This window comes from Dendropsophus ebraccatus, chromosome 12 (genome assembly GCF_027789765.1).
Source record: "Dendropsophus ebraccatus isolate aDenEbr1 chromosome 12, aDenEbr1.pat, whole genome shotgun sequence".
NCBI classification, from domain to species: domain Eukaryota; kingdom Metazoa; phylum Chordata; class Amphibia; order Anura; family Hylidae; genus Dendropsophus; species Dendropsophus ebraccatus.
In genome coordinates, this window is record NC_091465.1 from 24,547,108 (window position 1) to 24,570,319 (window position 23,212).

Sequence of the window (23,212 nt, forward strand, 5' to 3'; positions counted from 1 at the left end):
CGGACACAACAACATCATCACCAGGGGCTCACATCACAAGACTGCCGTGCACTCTGGGGAAACACATGATCACACTGGGGCAGTCCACGTAAAGTTAAGAGACCGGAGCTGCAGAGAGATAAAGAAATCGGCTTCAGAGAGCGGCTGAATAGTGCTAGATTAGTAGTGTGTATCATTTGTGGGCTAACTTCTTTAAAGAAAACATATTAGTCAAGTCTTTGCACTAGATATGTATCGAATGGCAAAAATAATTGTTTGGCCTTGGTCATTGTTAGGATGACCGGAATATCAACTGCACACCACTTGTCAAGTTGCCATCAATTTTTATGTTTTTATTTTATGCACTTAAAAGTTGTTTTTTTTTTACCGTTTCCAACACAGGTAGCGAGGATTTAACATAACATAACTTTTGGTGTACCATATTACTGTTGTGGACGTTTCTGTCATTTACGACCTTAAAGGGGTATTCCCCCCCAAAATAATTTTTGCATTAATACGTCGCCCACCCGTAGTTTTCCGTCTTTCCAATATCAAGGTATTAAAGATTCTGCACAGTTTTGCTGTTATCTAGGTACATTCACCCCCACCAAATGCATAGAATCATCAGACCTCAGTCCAACCCGACACGCTCCCTGCTCCTGGCCCGCACCCTCCGAGACGGCATCACGTGTCCTCCTTCTCTTCAATGGGCCGGGTGAGCGCTTCTAACCCAGCCAATGTGAAGTAAAGGAGGACTCGGGGTGGCTGATGTTAGAAAGGGAGATAGTGATCAGTGCAGCTGTCACTGAGTCCTTCTCTAACTGCAGCCACCCCAGTCACCTGTACCGTGTGCCCCTCATCACCCCTGTCACTCGCGCCCCTCGCCCACAACAAACCCCCCCCCCCCCCACCCCCCGTGCTCATCCGCGGCACCTCACCTTCCTTACCGGCGGTACCCCTCACCCCCCCCCCCCCCCCCGCCCATTGGGCTCATCGGCGGCGTCACCCGCTGTGGCGCTTACCGGCACCCCCCCATCCCCCCGCTGGGTCACCCATGGCTCACCGTTAACCCCAGCTCCCTCGTGCCGCCCGCTCACCACCGGCGACGTCTTCCCTCCGCTGGCCTCTTCCGCGGCACCTCCCGTGACCTGCGGCAGCTTAACCGGCACCCCCCTCCTCTGCTGGGCTCAGTCGCGGCACCCCTCCCCCCCCTTGTCACCCGTGGCTCACTGTCAGCCGCGGCTCACTCGTGCCACCGGCTCACCACCCCAGCTTACCGGCGGCATCCCCCCCCCCCCCCCCGCTAGGCCCATCCGCGGCACCTTCCGTCGTGCCGCCCGCTCACCGTCCCAGTATACCAGCGGCATTCCCCCAAACCCCCCGCGCTAGGCTCAATCACGGCACCCCCCCCCTTTACCCGCGGCTCACTTGTGCTGCTCGCCCACGGCACCCCTATCACCCTCACCATTGCAGCTTACCGGCGGCACCCCCTCCCCCTGGGCTCAACAGATCGGTCTCACCCGTCTACCCACCTATCTCAGCTCTGCTGCACCGTGTCACCGCCTCAGCTCTGCTGCACCATCATCAGGCATAAGCATTGCATGATGGGAAATGTAGTTTCCTATCTTGATAATAGACCATCTTTTTAAAAAACGTGTAACTCAGGAACGGCAGCAGCTAGAAAGATGGGAGATTGCTCAAAATACTCTTGGCAACTTGGTGAGTAAGAATAGCTAGGTTTGGGAGCATTACATTTTTTTTGCTCTTGGGGTGGAATACCCCTTTAATCAACATGGTATACTGTGCTCAGGAGTTATAGGAGACACTGTGTGTGGGAACTGGAAAGGAGAGGGCGATGGCTCCGGCAGTATACCATGTTGATAAAGGTCGTAAATGACCGATTCGTCCACAACAGTGATATGGTACACCAAAAGTTATGTTAAATCCTCGCTACCTGTGTTGAAAACTGTAAAAAAAAATCTTTTAAGTGCATAAAATAAAAACATGAAAATTAATGGCAACTTGAAAAATGGTGTGCAGTTGATATTACTGCATTCCTGATAATCACTTCAACTGGCGCCCCCTACTGAGTGCGCAGACATAGCATCAACTATAATTGTTTGGATGACAGCGGTTACACCACTACTTTACAGAATCTATGTAACATTAGTTTTTTTACACTTTGCTGATCTTCACACTTCATTGTCCTTAAACTTATACAATTATATCCATGTAAAAACTACATGGATCACATCCACCTGCCTTTCCACTCCTCTCCAGCATGCTTGAAGAGGTCACCGTGATTGGAGCTTAAAAAGTTCGCCAAGACAAATGTTTAATGTTGAATACTCACATCCCCTGCTACCCCACTGCTGCTGCTGTCAAGTCTTCCATTCCCTGCAGCAGTGCTGCACTTCCCTCCTACAATGACATTTTGGGCTGCAGCACAGAAACTGGCTGTGCTTAGCGGGCAGCAAATATTATTGAATGGAGGAAGAAGAGGATTTTGTTGGAGCCCGAAGACAAAGGGGAAGTGGGGAGGGTGAGTAATTGAACTTTAACATGCCCAATTCTTTTCTTGATATCATTATCCAAATGAAATTGGTGGGCTCAACCTATATTTTTAGAGGGGCAGGTATGAGGTTTTGTGGTGTGATTTGGTGTTGTAATACTGGTGACTCTTGTAACATTGGGTTTCATTGCCCACTATATCTTATGTTGCTAGTTCTTGCCAACATCAATGGGCACTTGCTTTTCCCCTTCCCATTTGTAAAATCCCTTTACTTTGGCAAGCCAGTGAATCTAAGAACATGCAGCTGGTGCATAATAAGTTGCATTTCCTACCAATCACTTTCCTTACATACAACTATAAGTTCTAAGGAACTGTTCAATGTGATACAAGGACACCTGTCTGAGGCTCAGACACCCGGACCCTCCTGTATTATAGGCTGCCGTCGGCTTTCATAATTGCTGTACTGTCCTGTACTCTTCTTTGCTATAAGAAGAGCTGTGAAAGCCGCTGCCGCTTCTTAGAGCATGGCAGGCATACTGATTCTCCAATTCAGCACTCAGCAAACCCCAGGCACCTTGATATATACAAAATCCATTGTTGTGTACCTAATATTGTGCATCGCTGGGGGGCTCCAGTATGGGAAATAACCCCAGGCAAGGTTACATTTTCAATGCTGCACAGCAAACAAAAGTAGGGATGTTCCGAACCGAGTTCGTACGAACCCGAACCCTCGGTAATGATTCCCGCTGTCTGCCCATAGGCTGTATCCCAGTTTTCCAGGCGGTCCTCCCGCTGTATCCACCCGCTCCACGGAGCGGGCAGACAGCGGGTGTCTGCTGCCGAGCGTTCGGGTTCATACGAACCCGAACCTCGGCAGGTTCTGACCATCCCTAAATAGCAGCTCCGCAGTCGGGATCCACTATAGAAGCAAATGTTTCAGTAAGGAAAATTTCAAGACTGTCAAAGAGAACAATCTGGGAATACAAAGTCCTGTGAGTGATATGACACCCTCTAAGAAGGGTGGAGTCATGAATAAGTGCGAATTGTAAGCACAATCAAAATTTTTAGAGGGGCAGGTATGAGGTTTTGTGGTGTGATTTGGTGTTGTAATACTGGTGACTCTTGTAACATTGGGTTTCATTGCCCACTATATCTTATGTTGCTAGTTCTTGCCAACATCAATGGGCACTTGCTTTTCCCCTTCCCATTTGTAAAATCCCTTTACTTTGGCAAGCCAGTGAACCTAAGAACATGCAGCTGGTGCATAATAAGTTGCATTTCCTACCAATCACTTTCCTTACATACAACTATAAGTTCTAAGGAACTGTTCAATGTGATACAAGGACACCTGTCTGAGGCCTCTTCCTCAGAGCTTCTTACCGGGTCCCGTGCGCTCCGGCTTCTCAGCGGCCTGTGTCAGCTGACAGGCCCCTCGGCCAATCACAGGCTGGAACTGCCGCAGCCAGTGATTGGCCGAGCGGCCTGTCAGCAGAGACAAGCCGCTGTGAAGCTGAAGTGCGCGGACCCGAGGAGAAGTTAAGAAGAAGAGGAACCCTGGACCATGGATTAGGTATGTATACAGTTTAAACAAAGGCTGCAAGGACATCGGTAACGATGTCCCTGCAGCCCTTGTTTAACGATTATCGGGCCGTGTAAAATGCCAAGTAAACAAGCAACGATCTAGCAGATCGCTGCTCGTTTACAGGTATTATCGGGCCCCCATCGGCCCGTGTAATACCACCCTAAGAGTCCATTTACACAGATTATCTGACAGATTATCTGCCAAAGATTTGAAGGCAAAGCCAGGAACAGACTATAAACAGAGATCAGGTCAAAAAGGAAAGCCTGAGATTTCTTCTCTTTTCAAATCCATTCCAGGCTTTGGCTTCATATGTTTGGCAGATAATCTGTCAGATAATCTTTCTGTGTAAATGGACCCTAAATAGTAGTCATTTACAAATCTGTATAATTTTATAAATATAAGTTCTTTTTCCCCCAGAGTACCCCTTTTTAGGTTACAAACCCACTTGGCGGGTCTGCAGCGAGTCTGCATGCTGCGTTTTTGCAGCGAGACTCGCTGCAGATCCCGGCCCTATGCTTTTAATAGCAGACAAACACGCAGCAGGGATGTACATCCCTGCTGCGAGTTTGTCTGCAGCCCACCCCATTAACCCCCCGGCCGCCGGAGCTGATACTTCACCTGATCCCGGCTCCGGCGGTTCCCGATGTCTTCAGCAAGCCGGAGCCGGGATCAGGTGAAGTATATGCTCCAGCCAGCCGCCCGGAGCCCCGGCCGCCCGATCGGCCGCGGTGCTGCGGGGGGGGGGGGGCGATCGGGCTGCGGGGGGGGCGATCGGGCGGTCGGGCGCCCGGCTGGCTGGAGCATATACTTCACCCGGTCCCCACTCCGGCTTGCTGAAGACATCTGGAACCGCCGGAGCCGGGATCAGGTGAAGTATCAGCTCCGGCGGCCGGGGGGTTTAATGGGGAGGGCTGCAGACAAACTCGCAGCAGGGATGTACATCCCTGCTGCGTGTTTGTCTGCCATTAAAAGCATAGGGCCGGGATCTGCAGCGAGTCTCGCTGCAAAAACGCAGCATGGAGACTCGCTGCAGACCCGCCAAGTGGGTTTGTAACCTTAAGAAGAACTTTGACACGTCAAAAGTTTTGATCAGCTGGGCTCTGAGTGCTCAGACCCCAACTGATCGAGCCAGGAAAGGGGTTCACATTGTAAGTCAAAGGGCCCATCTCTCTTGCTCGGAGAGAGAACTACATAACCACACGCTTCTCTCCCTACTGGTTTTAGTGATTGGTCAGGGTCTGAACACTGACCCCAAGTGATCAAAACTTTTGACATCTTTGACTTTTGGCAGGTTGACCTGAGGCTTCTCCAGTCTGAAAGTCTGAAATGGTTGGTAGAAGGAAACTATAAAATTTATTCTTGGAAACAGACTAGACAGTCCATTTAAATTCCGTATGAAATGTCCATTTGATTGGGTTCCCTTGGAAGCAGGGTCTATTTATGTCCGCTTTTAGGGTCATGTTATTGCGGTTGGTGTCACTGTGACGTGTATGGAGCTCAGGCTGTATGGAGCATGTGTCCCAGTTTCCGTTCTCCGAGTTGTGGGTCACATATTGGCCAGATTGTCATCGCCTGAGGAAGAAGGACGTGACCTTTCCCATCTTGGCTCTTCTAGCCGATGTCTTCTTGGCATTTCTTCTGTCGCCTCTGTGTAATTGGACGGGCACTCGCTCGCTATAAATTTTTGCTTTTTCATTTAGCCTGAGACGTGACAGATCTTTTGCCTTTTCAGATGATTATTTCTTGGATTTGCTGTGGCCTCTGTTTAACCCTTTCTTGGCTCTTTGCTCTTTTTTTTTTTTTTCTGCCAATGTTTCACAGCATGCCTCCAGGGGTTTGTACTGTTCTTGCTTTATACATAGGGGTTATAACATCTTCAGATCAAGTGTCTACTTGAAGAACATTTCTGCATAGAATAATAAATTGGTTGGAAGATGGCCATTTCTGAATGATCCACTAATGTACACACTGTGTGTGTGTGTGTGTGTGTATATATATATATATATATATATATATATATATATATATATATATATATATATATATATATAATAATTATATTTTTTTAATTATTGAAAAAAAATCAATGCATATCTGCGTTTCGAGATTTGCTTTACAGCAGCACCTGGACCATAGGGACCTGTAGTCTGGATTTGACTTGATTACTATGGCAAAGGTTTCTAGTCATGCGCTGCGACCTGTGCAGGGAGGAGAAGTAGAGGATCTGAGACCATACTAACCAAAATACTATGGGGGAGATTTATCAAACATGGTGTAAAGTAGAATTTGCTCAGTTGCCCCTAGCAACCAATCAGATTCCTACTTTCATTTTTTCAAATAATCTGTGAGGAATGAAAAGTGGAATCTAAATGGTTGCTAGGGGCAACTAAAACAATTCTACTTTACACCAGTTTGATAAACTTCCTCCTATGTGTTAACCTAACCTTATACTGAATAATTTCTCACAAAACTATAGTACAGGGTTGTCAAACTTGCAGCCATCCAACAGTTGCAAAACTACAATTCCCATCATGCCCCATCATTGTAGTTTTGCAATAGCTGTAAAGTTGTGAGTTTGATACCTGTGCTGTAGTATAAACCTTATCGTCTCCTACTCTATAACATGGTGTTACAGCACCGATTGCTTGTGACAGGTTCCCTTTAAGAAAAACTTGGCTCATGGGATTGTTCCATTTACTCCTTTATATATTTCCTCTGCCTCGCCTGCTTCGTCTTGCTAACCCATCGCTTTCATACATGAGGCCGCTGTATTTAAATTTGGATTGTACGTAGCTATTTACTCTGCAATGTCAGCATCATTTTAATAGAGATTATATGCTGTGCTGCTAAATGCAGGGCCGGGAGGTTATAAATACATACCGGAGTTTACTTTTCTAATGCAACTTGGTTTAAGCAAAAATGACGAAAAATATCTATAACTATAGCTGCAATACAATACGTGGCCTACAGTTAAGGTGGCGATGTTTTAAGCGCGCGCGGTGGGGGGTGGTGGTGTAAAATGGAAAAGAAAAAAGAAAACGGTACTCTCCTACCCTGATCCCCACACGACAACATTCCCAGTCCCCAGTCCTCTTGATGTCGTATTGTCACCGCTGAAACTCTTCCCTGCTTATCCAATCACTGACTAAGGCGGGACACAGTTGCTGAAAGTGATTGGCTGAGTTGGGCACTTACTGTGGTAGGAGAGTATAGCATTTATTATTATTATTATTATTATTATTATTATTATTATTATTATTATTATTTCTCTCTATTTTTCTTAAAACAATTGCTTATCATCTATTGATTGTTGGTGTCTGGTATGTAGCAAATCTACTTGTGCTCCTTTTTTTTTCATTTTTCTGCTCCAATGATGGTAGTGTGATCCTAGCCTGAGACATTTGGCTGCAGCAGGAGCCTCCCCCTTCTACCCAATCTGCATTAGGGCAATGAGATTTTGTACTACCCCATTGATTCAATTCTGTAGCGTTTCCCATCTGAAAATGGGAATTTTTTTCCAGGGTTAGAAAATTGATGACCTATCCTTGGGGTAGGCCTTATATTTAAAATTTCTTGGCATCCCCAACAAAGGTCTTGGATGGGCTGTGGGACTTCTCAGAGTGTTACTTCCCCCCCCCCCCCCCCCCTTTTTGTTGTCATGTTGAAGGAATACATCGGCATATTGGTAGAATCATATGCCAACATACACAGTTGTGTACCCTTTTAAATTCTGTAACATTTTTTTAATACCTCTAAATACTACTACTACTACTACTTAATAATAATAATAAATAAATAAATAAAATCTAGACTTCTACTGTACGCAGCTTAACGGACAAAGCGCTGTACTTTTAGTATCAGGCGGAATTCCTCGGTGGAACTTTCTGCCACGGAATCCCACCTGCCTCAGTGTGCCATAGCTTGTCTATGGGAGGGTTCGCGCCTCCGCTGCTGCCGCTCTCCACTTAGGGCCGGTTCGCACGGACATGTCAATTCTTCCAAGCAGAGAGAGGAGGCGCGTGAGCTCTCCCATAGACAGCCTTTAAGACACTGAGGCTGACAGGATTCTGCTGCGGAGAGTTCCATGTGAACTGGCCCTTAAAGAATTGATATGTCAATTCTTTAAGCGGAGAGCAGAGGCGCACGAGCCCTCCCATAAACAGGCATGGAATTCCGCCTGATTACCAGTGTGAGCCTGATAAACAATGTAGGGTTCATGGGGCCTTGGTGAGCTGCATCCTCTTTACCCGGTAATCTATGAGGATGCAAAAGTTGGACTCCCACCACTACTCGTAAATTGTTAGCCTAGCCTAAGCATAGGTGCAGCTTATCCCCCACATTGGAGTTGTTAAAATCCAGCCTGTCTGATGTAAGACATTAGGAGACGGTCTGCTCGGTACACTTCAGTTTGTGGGGGATTACGATACCAGCGCCTACATGTTCTCAGTGTACGATTCATTAGCGGCTTCAGCTGAATGGTGTGCTTACTCTGCGTGGAAGTACGACGTGATCTGGGTTATGTATGAATGCCTTTCTATGAGGATCACTATCTTAATGTGTTGGCATGTACCATGTGAGGGAGGAATCCTGGGCCTGCTCTAACCAGCATTACTAATCCGCTACTGCCTGAGGGGCCAAACAAATAAATCCCAATATCAATTTTTTTTTATTTGTAGCTGCCTGGCATGTCTACAGGGACAAAGAGATAACCTGCAGGAAGCTTGTTGGATGCTTGCATCCTGAATATCATCAGCAAACTACTAACAGTACCAGATCAGTCTGGCTATTACTAGTCTGTACACAAGACTTGAATTTGAATTTGAGAAGAATGGACAGAATTCTTTTTTTTTTTTTTTTTGTAAATTGTAAGGTGTAATTCTTGTCCTGAAATACTATAAGAAGTGCTGTTAATTATAAATTATGCAAAAATACACCAAATACAAATCCAAAACTAGTAAGGTTTGGCTATAGTACCCATTTATTTTGTGTGTAGCCAGGGACTCCCAAGTTGGGTGGAGAATATGTCATCCTCCACTTGGCTTTAGTATACGCTTTGTGGCAAGGGGTGAAGTTGCCTCCACAGGAGCTGTGATGCTGTAATTTCTGATTCGTATTGACTTGCCGACATGTTTCTGCCACCTGTGTTGATGGCTTCCTCAGGGGAGACAATTGTCAAGTGGTAAAGTACCAAGGTTGGTTTATAGATGTTAATATAATGCTATAAGCTGATGGATAGGTAATAATTGGGATCGGCCTAATCAGGTACTTTGGTATATAAGCCACCTCTGTTAGTTATGGTTCAGTTCACATCCATTTGGAACCACAAGGATTAATACAGTCTTGGTGAATGGAGCTCTCCATGGACAGAACACAAGCTGCTATGGAGAGTACCTTAAGGGAAACCATCAGCAGGTTAGTTCCTATAGCAAGTGGGGAACAAGAGTATGAAGTTCATTTTCTTTTTTAGGAAATTTTTAGAATTTTATTAGGAACTTTTGTAGTTTTATTACATAAGTAAATATGTTTTTTATTTTTAATACATTGGGGGTGTAACTACCATCCTCAATGCACCGATGCAGCCGGCCCACCCCCAATGAATATTCATCTGGCGCTCTGCAGTGATATCACTTTGGTGCTCCTCACTGCAGAGTGCTGGATGAATATGGATTAGGAGGGTGGGCCGGCCAGGGTGTATCGGTGCTCTGAGGGTGTAGTCCTGCCCCCAGTGCACCAAACCACCTCATTTACATATCTAATAAACTACAAAGCTCCTGAGTGGTGCTATGGATAAAGGTAAAAAAATTACCTTGATCCTCAGGGCCCGTATACTATAGGGTCATAACAGCATGTTAAATACTTCTAACCTGCTATTAGTTTCCCTTTCAAGAGGTTGACTGGGGACATTTTTTTTTTTACTTACTTCATGGTTGCCATTCTCCTGTATCCTTTTCTCAACATGTTACCACTTATTTATGGTTCTAACACAGGTAACGTGAAGGCTGTAGTGGTGTGCCACCTCAGTGATTGTGCAGGTGGTGGCTACAGAGACAACTTGTTTTAGGGCTAAAAAAAAAAATTACGAACCCTGGATAACCCCTTTAACACTTATTTCCCATACACAGAAGGAAATACGTTTATGATAGAGCTATACATGACTACTAGAAAATAGAAAAGTAGAATAGATAAATCTTCACATAGGGCCACATGTATCATCCTGCGAACGGATGATTTTCGGGGGAAAGTGACGATTTGCGTATTTTTTTATACGCAAATGGCCGATTTGCGAATAAAATATTCGCAAATCGGCACTTTCCGCCGAGTACGCCAGGGGGGCGGAAAGGGGGCGTGTAGTGGGCGGAACGGAGGGCGCGGACTCAGAGTCCGCGCGATTTACCATCCGTTCCGCCCAAATATACGCTGAAAACCTACTCCAGTCCTCAGCTGGCATAGGTTTTCGGCGGTGCGCACCGGCGCGCACGGGATTTATGTAGAGGCAGTCTGCCTCTACATAAATCTCCGTAGCGCCGGAGCTGCGGGGGCATTTTTAAGTCCGCCGTAAAAAACGCCGGACTTAATAAATGCCCCCCATAGACTTTAGTGCTGCAACTTGGTTGTACTTGAGAAGGTGCTTAGAGAGGCAGTTGCAGCGGCGCTCGAAGAGTAGAGGAGAGGAGAAGAGTTGGTCAAAGAAGCCCTTGCCCAGTGTAGCAATGTACTCTGCCGGAACTTTAGAAAATACTTTGTGCCCTACAGGGTCGAGTGACCCGTCCTAATAGGGGGATACAAGCCACAGCCGTGGTTATCTGGGTAAAGCTAAGTTTCCAGTAGTGTCCCAGTTACCTGCACTACGAGATAGGATACCTAGACCTTCCTTTGGTAGCTTTTTCCTATCCAGGCTAGTTCCTTTGGTTCTTAGGATACTGCCCTGCACCTTTTTAGACTGGTTCATGGCATGGTTTAGGGTATTCCTGAACTCTTCTCCCTTAAAGTGCTTAGCACTGCATAATAGAAGTGGTAGTAAAGGAACTAGTTGTCTCTAGCTGCATCTGAACACACTCATGTCTTAGACTAGACTGCCTTCTTTGGTCCCAGAGAAGGGTCCTTGCATAAGCCAGGCCCTGGCTTGGCTACAGCAGGGACGCTTGCTCTGTGTGTCTTTCTCCCACAAGAATCTGACTAGAACTCAACTGTACTTCCTCCATCAAGTAACTCTTCCTACAGGGGCTTAAGTTAACTTCCCTGGGAGTGGTGGGGATGAGTGTCTGCATAATAAAGAGATAGGGCAGAAGTAGAAAGCTTCTCCTATTGGTCAGAAACAAAACAGATCTTACCCCTTAGCTTCCTTCAGCCGTTCAATACATAGAAATACAAAATACTGACATCTAGTGGTGAAACTGCAAAGTACCCTTCATCACCACTTAACCTGAGTACAGAGCTTTTACAAAAGGTGCATGAGAAACAAAAAAGAACCCCTGTGGTGGGACACCATAATTCTGTAAATGTTTTATTGGGTTATTGCTCACAATGCAATTTCTTACTGATAATAAAGTAACTTTTACTGGAAGAGGATGCAATGTAGACTGAACTGGATGTGAACTTTGGCCCATGTAGATAATTTTCCGGTCTGACTGAAGTATCCGCTCTACATTGTGATATGATCAGTGTACTGTAGTCTGCTCTATTACTCTTGTGCAGTGTTGACACGTCATATGTAGCCATGACCCCATCTTATCACATTAGCAGTCAGGTCATTTCTTCTTATTAGAGGTTTTCCATGTAAGACAGAAATAGCCAGGATAGTTCTTATGTATGCTGTCTGGTATCAGATAAGTTCGAAACTTGGACGTGTGTCTAAAAGTTTATTGAATATCATTAATCCTCGTGATAAATTTGGCATAGATGGTCTAGTCCAGTGAGGGTAAGCCTTTGTTCATCCAGCTGTTGGAAAACTACAGTTCCCATCATGCCTTTAGCTTTGGCTGTCCAGGCACAATAGGAATTGTTGTTTTTTCAACAACTGGAAGGCCCAAGGTTCCCCATCCCTGGTCTAGTCTATACTAACATGGTCATCGGGTAACTCTTTCCCATTGGTCACCATAGACAAGGCTAATGCTGTTTGGGTGTTAAAACTGGTACCAAGAAGCTAGAAATGCAGATAAAACACTTGGTCCAGTGTTAGCTTTGTGTTATTTTAGATTCTAACTTCATTCCAAATGTTGTGAAGGAGTTAACACCCACCAATCATTGACTTGGATCTTGAGGCCGGTCATGGTTAGTTCTCTATAAATGAGCCATACAAATTCTTTCCTATATTTTTCCACACGACATAGTGCAATAGAACCGTTTTCTTCCAGAGATATGACCACCTTATTAATTACGTCAAGAAGCAAAGAACAACGTCCAAGTCCTATAGACCGGAGGTGGAGAGTTTATGATCGGATGGTGGAGTAATGAGGCTTGTGGCGTGTTCTACTGCAGTTTGATGACGCTTGTTGCCTCTATTTTTATGCCTTTCTAGCTGATAAAAATCTACTGTGTTTCCCCGAAAATAAGACAGTACTTTGTATTAATTTTTGCTCCCAAAAAGGCAGTGTCTTACTTTTGGGGCCAGCCTATCCCATTTTGCAAACCCTGTTTCTTATTTAGATCCCCTGTAAAGCCTTAAGCGAAGGTTATTTCTATATATATTACAATGCAAGGTCTCTGCAGCAGATATATACATAGCTGTTTGTCCAGAGCATGAGTAAAGGCCCTATTCCACGGAACTATTATCTACCAATATCCGCCGTTACGGCCGTTCATGTCGGCTGATCGCTGCGTCGTCTTTCATGTTGAAAGACAAACGACTCGCACAGCAACGCTCAGCTGCCGTCGCGCAGTGAATAGGAGCGTCGGCAGCAGACCGCTGCTGTATGCTATGGGCTGCCCGGACGATCTAGTGATCACCGGGGCAGCCCCCCCCCCCCCCCCCGCACTCACCCGCTCGCTGCTGCCGCGTGGAACAGCTGCGCAAGCGAGTGGGGAACGAGGAGCAAACTAGCTCTGATAGCGCTCCTTTGCTCCTGTCAGTCGGCCCATGGAATAGGGCCTTAAAGCAGCTCTCTCTGCCCCTCTCCCAGCAGGAAGTCACAGCACAGTCTATAGATAAGGGGTGTCAAACTTGCAGCCCTCCAGCTGTTGTAAAACTACAGTTCCCATCATGCCTGGACAGCCAAAGCTTGATGGGAACTGTAGTTTTGCAACAGCTGAAGGGCTGCAAGTTTGACACTTGTGCTGTAGAAGTTGGACCCTGTGTGTGTGTCAAGAAGGCAACACCACCCCACACCCTAACCCAAACTATGTTAGTCTGGTGCTGTATTCCTAACTGATCAAATAAAAGATCAAGTATTATAAGGTTATAATGGCTTAACTAATATCCTAATGCTTCTTGGTCCTTTAATAATATCAGTGCAGCTTACAGTACGTGTTTCTAGATAGTATTGGATTTGTGTAAAATGTATTTATGTGATATATACATGTTACAGGGCTTACTTTGCTGTCATGTTATATCTGTACCTTTGGCGGTAAAGGAGCTGCTCTTGATGCTGGGTGCGTGGGACCATATTGTAAAGGGATTACATTGCCTGAACTTTGGAGCAGCGTGACGTTTTCTCTAGAAAAAAAAAAGCTAATGTTTATTAATGTAAAGTACCTGTTATGACATATAAAAATAACCTGAAAATATATAGTTAATGCTGGCCTTTTGTATGCTGTCAGTTTTTATTTTAATCTGTCAGCCCCAGCAGTCCATTTAGTGCCCTATAGTGCCGCTCATGCTTCTGTATTTCACTCTGAGCCGGTGGGGGGGCCCTTAGATCAGTTCACTCAGCTGCAGCAGTGTGCAGGGGCGTGTACGGCTCTTGGCCAATCAGCATTCATCTCTACTAGGCCAACCTGTGCAGAGCAGAGGGACAACTGACATCACTTCCTGCATTTGGTCTTTTTTTGCTGCTTCTAAAGACCAAATGGCCTTAGGGCCCTATTCCGCCGGACGATTATCGTTCAGATTATCGTTAAATTGTTAGAATCTAAACGATAATTCGTTTGAAATGCAGTTAACGATTAACGACCGAACGAGAAATCGTTGATCGCTTTATAAGACCTGGACCTATTTTTATCGTTGCTTGTTCGCAAATCGTTCGCATTGAATAAGACGTCGTTCGGTCGTTTGCAATAGATACGAACTCAATAGCGAATAAATAGAGAAGAAAAAACTATCGCAATTACGATCATAAGTAACGATTATCGTTCCATGGAAATGAGTGAACGTGTTCAGGTCTTTCGCAATAGCGGTCGTTTGAGATCGTTAATCGTTAACGATTATGCAAACAATAATCGTCCGGTGGAATAGGACCCTTAGTGATGGGGCCTCGACTGCTATTTCCAGTAAGTGACATATTTAGTGGTTAATTTTATAGCATTGGTTTTTATATAGAAAATAGACAAAAAATAAATTAAAGGGGTAGTGCGGCGCTAAACATTTATTCACAAAATAACACACATTACAAAGTTATACAACTTTGTAATGTGTGTTATGTATGTGAATGGCCTCCTTCCCCGCGTTCCCCCCATGAGGGACGGCTGTAGCGCTTCGGCCGACCGCCCAAAGATGTCGTCATTGTCTAAGATGGCTGCCGGGGGTCGACACTAATGCGGTGAGTATAATGCACCACACTTCCGGGGTGGGGGGGAACACGGGGAAGGGGGCCATTCACATACATAACATACATTACAAAATTGTATAACTTTGTAATGTGTATTATTTTGTGAATAAATGTTTAGCGCTGCACTACCCCTTTAAGTAAATTGTAAAGATAAAGTCGTATATCACCTCCCCTGCTGATTTACCATTATTTGTTGGTAATTATAGTGCCAATTCAAGCTATGGACCTACAGTGCCATATTCTATACTACATTTTTATTTACGCATGGGTGTCCTCTGATGCAGGTTTGTAGAAAGTATAGACTTTTCCAATTAATGTTGCCTCCATTACCCAAAATGGCAGATCATCAAGTATAGACTTGCACATCGGCGACAATTGGATCTTGCAGTGGGCCCAGGTTCTGATACACTAATAAGCTTCAGAGGTCCAAAAGAAGACAACCCCATTTGGTTGGGACTTTGGAGCCAATCTGTTGCCACAAAGGCTTATTTCCTTGAAGAATTCACAAAAAACCCATTCCATTACGCAGGTAATTGTGTCCAATAATAAGAACATAAGGATACTATACAACTACAAGAAGCTTGAGGATCTCCAGTCTGAGGCCATGTTCCCACACAGAATTTTGGGCCATTTTTGTGACCTGTAAACATCTGTATTACAGTTCCTTATTACATTGCCTTTCTTGAAACATACATTCATTTTACTGCCTTCATTTGGAGATGTCCAGTGCCCGAAATTTTCTTTTTTCAAAAGAGCTGGGGAGGAGGTGACTGAACCCAACTACATGCACCTACCGCCCCGGCTCAAGTGCTGGGATCCACTGTAGACCCCTGGTTTCTGGTCCCCCGGTCGCTTCTTCATCTGAGCGGGGACCGCTAGTGGAGTCCCGCCTCACCCGCTGACGGCTGAGCAGGGCTTTTTGTGGGTTGTTTATGGTTAACAATATGATAGCCCAAAAAAGTTCTCGAACTATAACCATAAAACTCCGAAAGCAAAAAAAAAAAAAAGTGTGTTTAGCCCTTTAGTTCACACTTACCGGATCCGCAGCTGATTTTCTGCTGCAGATCCGCAGCAGATTTCATTTAAATAACTGAACACAGCATCAAATCTGCACCATCAAATCTGCTGCGGATCCTGTAGGTGTGAACGCACCCTCAAGAAATATTGTACAAAAATTTTTTTTTGAGCTGTAAAAGAAATTCTGATAATACAAATGGTGGAACTGCTTATAATCCAATGCACAGATGACAATTACTTGAACTATTGTTTGCTTTGGTTCTGCCTTGCACTTACATTCCTTATTTTATTTATTTTTCTATGAATATAAATTACATATTTTTTTAAAACTCCATACACGCCGTCCCAGCATTTGTCGGTGTCATCATCTGAGTGAAAAAAATAATGGTCAGCCATGCCTTGCTATAGCCACAGGATGTGAGTAGTGCCTCTTTGGTACGCCGTTCTCACAGTGCAGGCTTTTAGCACACAACTCCCTGTTATTTAGAGCGACGGTAATTTATTGTTCCCGGAATTGTAGTCATATGGTTTTCATTTTCACAGCGCATTTACCCGTTACCGTCATCTTTTGCTGGATAGAACCACTATCATATGATCTGGGCTGTAATTTAACTTTTTTTCTGAGCTGTTTGTGATGTTTGTGACTTTCAACGTGAGGCGGTGATGTCTGATCATCTGTATCCTCATATATAATCGGAAAATGGCCCCTGTAAAGGACATTGGGGACAGGATTACTATACCCCCTTCTATTATAAAGCTGGAGGCAGATAACACAAGATCACAGCATTGACACAGAGCATGCTCACTACACCTTCCCATATAAGTGATAGTTATTCCATGTATTACGGTAGTTACTTGGCCCTTTCTTCTCTGCATAGTATCCTTTATATGTCACAGAGCATGCATGTGATAGTTATGCCTATATTAGTTACTTGGCCCTTCCTTCTCTGCATATGTCACAGAGCATGCTCACTACACTATCCCATATATGTAATAGTTATGCCCTATATTAGTTACTTGGCCCTTCCTTCTCGGCATATGTCACAGAGCATGCTCACTACACTTTCCCATATAAGTGGTACTTATGCCCTATATTAGTTTTACAGCTCAAAGTAAGATGGCTGTCCCCATAGTTATACATACAAGAAAATATAAAAAAATAGCACAGTATAGTCAGTGTCTCTCAATGCAGCCTCCATAGAAAGCCAAGCTGGCCTGACGGGTGGGTGTCTTATTCTGGGAAAGCTCCTTTAAAACTTCTCCCTTTTGCATAGGATAACTATCTGATCGGTGGGGTTACAACTACTGTAACACCCAGCAATCACGAGAACTGAGGTCCCCCAAGTGAATGGAGCGGCAGAGCGCGTGCTCAACCACTTCTCCATGCATTCCCTATGGGAGTTTTGATCATTGCTGTACTCTAAACTCTGCTGTGTTCGTAAGTCTCATAGACAGTGAATAGAGCGGCAGTCGAGCTTGTGCGCTGCTGCTTCATACACTCACCAGGCGATAGGTGATTTCCATTCTTGTGATTGGTTGAACCCCCACTGATTAGTTAGGACAGGATAAGGGATAGTGTTCAGTTATGGGATTGCTTCTCTCCCAAGCTTGCTGCTCTGCCCATCTTATTGCTAGAGGTGGATTCTATAATAAGTCTATGGATCCCATCTCTTGAAACAGGTAAAGCAGCATGCTGGGGAGAGAAGCACTGAACTGTGCGCTTCTCCCAGCTCTGTCTACTGATTGTTAGGGCAATGGTCGAAACGCGTCCTGCTGTGTATTCACACTTGTACGTTTTATGGATGTTGAATAAACTTTGAAACGTATGTCGTGATTAGTGAGTGAGGGGATTTAATATGAAACTGTATAGTTGGGATGATATTCCTTCTCTCGTGCGCCTGAACTATTACGCAGTGCCGCTCTGAATTTACTCTAAAGTTTTTAAAGTGACAGTAACTCTTTAAGCAACCAATCCTCTGTCATCATAGTGATCTCTTAAACAAATTCCTTATGGAAATTACATAAATTAGAGAAAGCATCTTTAGCTTTAGTGCAGAGTATTGGGAAGACCCATTGCTGCTTGCCCATCGACCTGTTACATTGTGGTGATGGTGGGGGGGAAAGCGCGGTTGCTCATGGATCTCAGGGACAAATATTTCTTGTAGAGTAATTTCACAGTGTAACAATTCCTATGTTTTTTCTTCTTGATCCCAAGTGGTGTACGAGCATCGTTCAAGACTTGAGCGTTCTTTACAGAAGGAGAAGAGTGAGCACAAGAAGACAAAAGAAGGTCAGTCCCGTGCCTCTTGCTTCTGCCATCTGTTGAACAGCAGGCTTTGTTTTATCTTCTGGCAATCGCAATATATTCCCCATGCGTGACTCCATGTTCGCGATCAAACACGAGCTGCTTCTCTGCGGCCGAAGACTCCACAGGTTTATCCGATGTAACGGTGATGGTGTGTTCTGTGCAATGATTTGACTTGTAGACCCTGGGCCCTGTTGTAGGATCTGTAAATTGGGTCCCTACCTATGTGACAGAAGGGTCTTTGGACACCCCCTATAGCTAAACCTCTAGCTTTACTTGTCCAGCATGATGGGAATTGTAATTTGCAACAGCTGGAGGGCCGAAGGTTCCCTGCCCTATACCACAGAAAACCATATTAGCTTCCTATTTTCTCAGATGCCCCCCTCTATTAAAGGAGAAGTACGACCATTTTTTAAATTTGGCAGCTGGCAGGGGGGAATATGATCAGAAGTAGGAATTTACCTCTGCCCGTAACCGCGGTAAACAGCGGGACCAGCGGAGCCCCCACTGGGCTCCGGGATCTCCGGCGCTTAAACATTATGACCCCGCTGATGGACTGGCCACTCAACCAGTCATTGACTGGGGCAAGACACTGCTCCAATCACCGAATGGCTGAGCAGCCTTCTTGCTGGGGTCCCGAGGAGAGGTAAGTTCCTCTGTAAAAACTAAACTCAAAAATATATATATATATTTTTTTTTTCTATTTCACTTCCAATTTTATTTTATTTTGTTAAGTTTTATTGTACAATTGGTCCTGCAAAAAACAAGCCCTCATATTGCTCTGTAAATGGAAAAACATTAAAACACAAGAAATGAAAATTGGTTGAGAAATGACAGGATAAGGTTGGTTTGTCCAGTATCCAAGTGTGACGTCCATAAGTATTTATGGCCTAGCTCAGTGTTGCCTCATAGGGCTAGGGCTTAATGAAGATATAAAGAAATTAGAGAATGGAGCGTAACAATCTAAAACAAACATTTAATAGTCTGCTTAAAAATTAAAGTTCCTGACAAAGCACAATAAAACTACTAGTGGTCCAAGCCCACTGAGAGCCATAAACATTAGATAATAAATTCAGTGAATAACAACCATCCAGGCCTATGAAAAACAAGAAAAGGTAAGTATCCAATGTAGATGGTGTTGTAGGGATAAATCAATATCATTCCTGAGTCCTTGGTAGCAACCGACTGTCCCTATTACACCCTTTGTAGGGATGTGTGTAATCCTCCACCCCTACTTGCACAGGGTGGATCGAGGCACAGGTAACATGTGTCAGTCAGTATATGTGTTACTGTTTGTGTGTCAGTAAAGTTAATGTATGTAAGGCTGGGTTCACACTGCATTTTTTTTAACATATACGTTTAATGGAAAAAACTGCTGCAATTGTGTGTCATCTGTTTGGATCCGTTTTCCATTTACTTCCATCATTAAAAAAAAAAAAATGGATCGAAACGGATGCGTTTTTGTTTACGTACAGAAAAGTAGTGTCAACACTACTTTTCTGTATGTTAAAAAAACTCATCCATTTTGATCAGTTTTTTTTTTTTAAATGGAAGTCAATGGAAAACTGATCCAAACGGATGACACACAATTGCAGCCGGTTTTTCCATTAAACATAAAACTGATTGGGAAAAATGCAGTGTGAACCCAGCCTTAGGGTCCATTTACACAGAAAGATTATCTGCCAAAGATTTGAAGACAAAGCCAGAGATCAGGTTATAAAGGAAAACCTGAGATTTCTCATCTTTTCAAATCCATTCCTGGCTTTGGCTTCAAATCTTTGGCAGATAATCCGTCAGATAATCTTTCTGTGTAAATGGACCCTTAGTGGTGTCTCAATTGACTTATATAGTAGATGGATGCAAAAACCCGGAGCCGGCCCTGGGTCTGGCAACTGTGAGTTGTTCTTATGAAGGCATAGTCCGGGGACGGGGAACCTTCGGCCCTTCAGCCGTTGCAAAACTACAATTCCCATCATGCCTGGACAGCTCCTATACAGTAGAACAGGGATGGGGAACCTTCGGCCTTCCAGCCATTGCAAAACTACAATTCCCATCATGCCTGGACAGCCAAAGTGAAGTTGTTCTCTGTGTGAGACAAAGACCAGATCAGGATTGTGACTTTCTTTTTTATGGAGAACAATTAGTTGTGACTTTGCTCTCCATTGTTTGCTCCTCCAGTCGTTTCTCTGAGCTGCTCCTTGCCCTGTAGATACAATACGTCCAGTCTGTCTTTGCTTTCTCCTAAATCCTTCGCCCTTAGGGTTTGATGTAGAAATCCTTTCCTTCTGGTTTCCTCATGTTCTATTCCTTTTCTGCAGGTTGTAGCTTAGATGAGCAAAGCCGCCCAGATCTCCTTACATCTGACTATCAAAGCCGGCAATTGGTAGAAGCTCCACAGGGTTTTACATGTTCCCTTAATACTAAGTAGCAGATGTATCCCGACTATTGGGCTAGGACTGTATCTGCTGACTATGTGTTTACACAGGTTTAGGAGGCAATCCCAGTGTGCGGCACATTCATAGCCCCAGAATTCTGGAGTCATTAAATTCCAATTGTTTATGTGTATTTTACCTTTTGAATTCAATTTTTCATATAGAATTAAAGGGTTAATCCTGCGAAAATCTTTTTCTTTCAAATCAACAGGTTTCAGAAAGTTATACAGATATGTAATTTACTTCTATTTAAAAATGTCCTTACTTCCCATACTTAAAAACGACTTCTGTTTAAAAATCTTAAGTCTTCCAGTATTTATCAGCTGCTGTATGTCCTGCAGGAAGGGATGTATTCTCTCCAGTCTGGCTCAGTGCTCTCTGATGCCACCTCTGTCCATGTCAGGAACTGACCAGAGCAGCAGCAAATTCCCATAGAAAACTTCTTCTGCTCTGGACAGTTCCTGACATGGACAGCGATGGCAGCAGAGAGCACTGTGTCAGACTGGAAAGAATACACCACTTCCTGCAGGACATACAGCAGCTGATAAGTACTGGAAGACTTAAGATTTTTTAAATAGAAGCAATTTTTACATCTGTATATTTTTCTGACTCCGGATGATTTGGAAAAAAAAAAAAATGTTTTCCTCTCCAAAGCACCCCTTTAAGAATAAGTTCTGTTATGTTAGAAGATCAGCAAACATTGCCCAGGGATGCTTTTTAGTGTGTGGTATATCGGGGCTGTCGTTATGCTTTGTTTTTGTTGCTGAGCTTTCATGAAATTCAATCTGGCCGATCCTGTTCTGTTTGTTTCCTCCCTGCAGATTATTTAGTCTATAAGCTGGAGGCCCAGGAGGCCCTGAACAAAGAGAAGGTAAGTGGTTGCTGGTGGTGGGGGCATGCTGCGGGCATGTAGGCCATGCCGGTATGTGGCGGGGTGTGGCGGATGTCACATGTGTGTGGGGTGCTGTGTGAGGACGCAGGATGTGGCTGTTGCTCCACATGTTACACATCTGGAAATAAAAATAACTTTGAAGAATGGCTCCAAGAAATGTCTCATTGTTCTGAGGAAGCTGAGCCAGAATTAACCCCTAGACCTGTTTATTTCTAATGACTCTGAGTACACCCAGGATGCTGTACAGTACAACGTTAAAGGGGTACTCCAGTGAAAATCTTTTTCTTTCAAATCGACTGGTTTCGGAAAGGTATACTGATTTGTAAATGACTTCTATTTAAAAATCTCCAGTCTTCCAGTACTTATCAGCTGCTGTATGTCCTACAGGAAGTGGTGTATTCTTTCAAGTCTGACACAGTGCTTTCTGATTACGTCTTTATTCGAGATAGGAACTGTCCAGAGCAGCAGCAAATCCCCATAGGAAACCTCTCCTGCTCTGGACAGAGGGGGCAGCAGAGAGCACTGTGTTAGAATGAAAAGAATACACCACCACTGCCTCGATGCATTCGTTTTGCACAGAGTGTTCCACTTGTAAATTGCAGCGTGTACTGTGTTATACGTGTCATATGTAAGATCTTATACAAGGGATATGCTAATCTGATTTCTGTTTTAATAATTTAATCCCTGTTTTCTGCCTCTTTCAGCAAGATTCTATGAATCGCTATGGGGCTCTGAGCTCACAACACAAGATTCTCAAGGTAAGAGGAACCACGTTTTTCTGGTTCGGTCACTCCCTTTAACTAATGAAGTCAACATTTCTGAGTTACTGTATAAAGGGATTTTACCGTTATAGACTCGTATCCTCCTAAACCTGTGGGAAAGTGTCTGATTTCAGGTTGTCCGACCACCGCCCTCCCCCTATGTTATTTTGATAATAGGACTTCTATACGGGACTGTGCATAGACCTTACTCCATTCATAGTATATGGGGGTACCAGCTATGGGCAGATGTATATTACTCTTAGTTCCCTAAAGGCTCTATTCCACGGAACGTTTATCGTTCATAGACTCGCTCCAATGACCGCTCGTTAACGATCACTTAACGATTTTTTTTTTAGCGAACGATAATACATAATACACCATGGAATGTGAACGATTATTTTGCGGTCGTTACATGGTCGTTGAAACGTTCGCTGGGGTGATCATGTAGGCCTTTTTACGAATGACTGGAAGATTTGTAATTTAACGAAACGAGTAGCGAATTATCTTTCAAAGACAAACGAATTTTTTTTTCCACATGCTGAAAAAGATTTTCAAACGACAATATAACGATTTCGCCTTGGTCGTTCGCTCGTTTACACATCTTCCACGAAGCGATTATCGTTAACGAGCGGTCGTTGGAGCGAGTCTATGAACGATGAACGTTCCGTGGAATAAGGCCTTTAGCACTCCTGTAGACAAGGAGCAGCGGTCGAGTCTGCGCACTTCTGCTCCTTTCAGCCATTTATCAGGCTCTTCTAACGCTCTTTTACTTTGAAAAACTGAAAACTTGGCTCATATTATCATCCATGCTGCTTCCACTTCTGAGGGTATGCTATAGAGCTGGGGAAGCAGGATCCCCTCTTCTGTGTGTGCAATGTATGGGAGAAATCATAGCAGCTAGCAGTGTCTGACTGGGATATCTGGGGACAATCGGAGGAAACGTTCCTGGGGGCCCACCAATGAAGAAACAACATGTCAGTCAGTGTTTGTGCAGGTTCTAAAGCAGAGGGCCCACCGCAGGATCCTCCG

The 23,212-nt window shown here is 44.3% G+C and overlaps 1 protein-coding gene across 3 annotated transcripts in view; it reads left to right on the forward strand.

Moving 5' to 3' along the window:
- The window catches only part of LOC138769274 (Golgi integral membrane protein 4-like), an 82,504-nt gene that overhangs the window by 12,936 nt on the left and 46,356 nt on the right, over nucleotides 1-23,212 (forward strand). For all 3 annotated transcript variants that reach the window (XM_069947638.1, XM_069947637.1, XM_069947636.1), the window contains exons 2-4: nucleotides 18,009-18,083; nucleotides 21,352-21,401; nucleotides 22,127-22,180. In XM_069947638.1, the coding sequence (XP_069803739.1) occupies nucleotides 18,009-18,083; nucleotides 21,352-21,401; nucleotides 22,127-22,180 (179 nt within the window). The remainder of the gene's footprint in view (nucleotides 1-18,008; nucleotides 18,084-21,351; nucleotides 21,402-22,126; nucleotides 22,181-23,212) is intronic.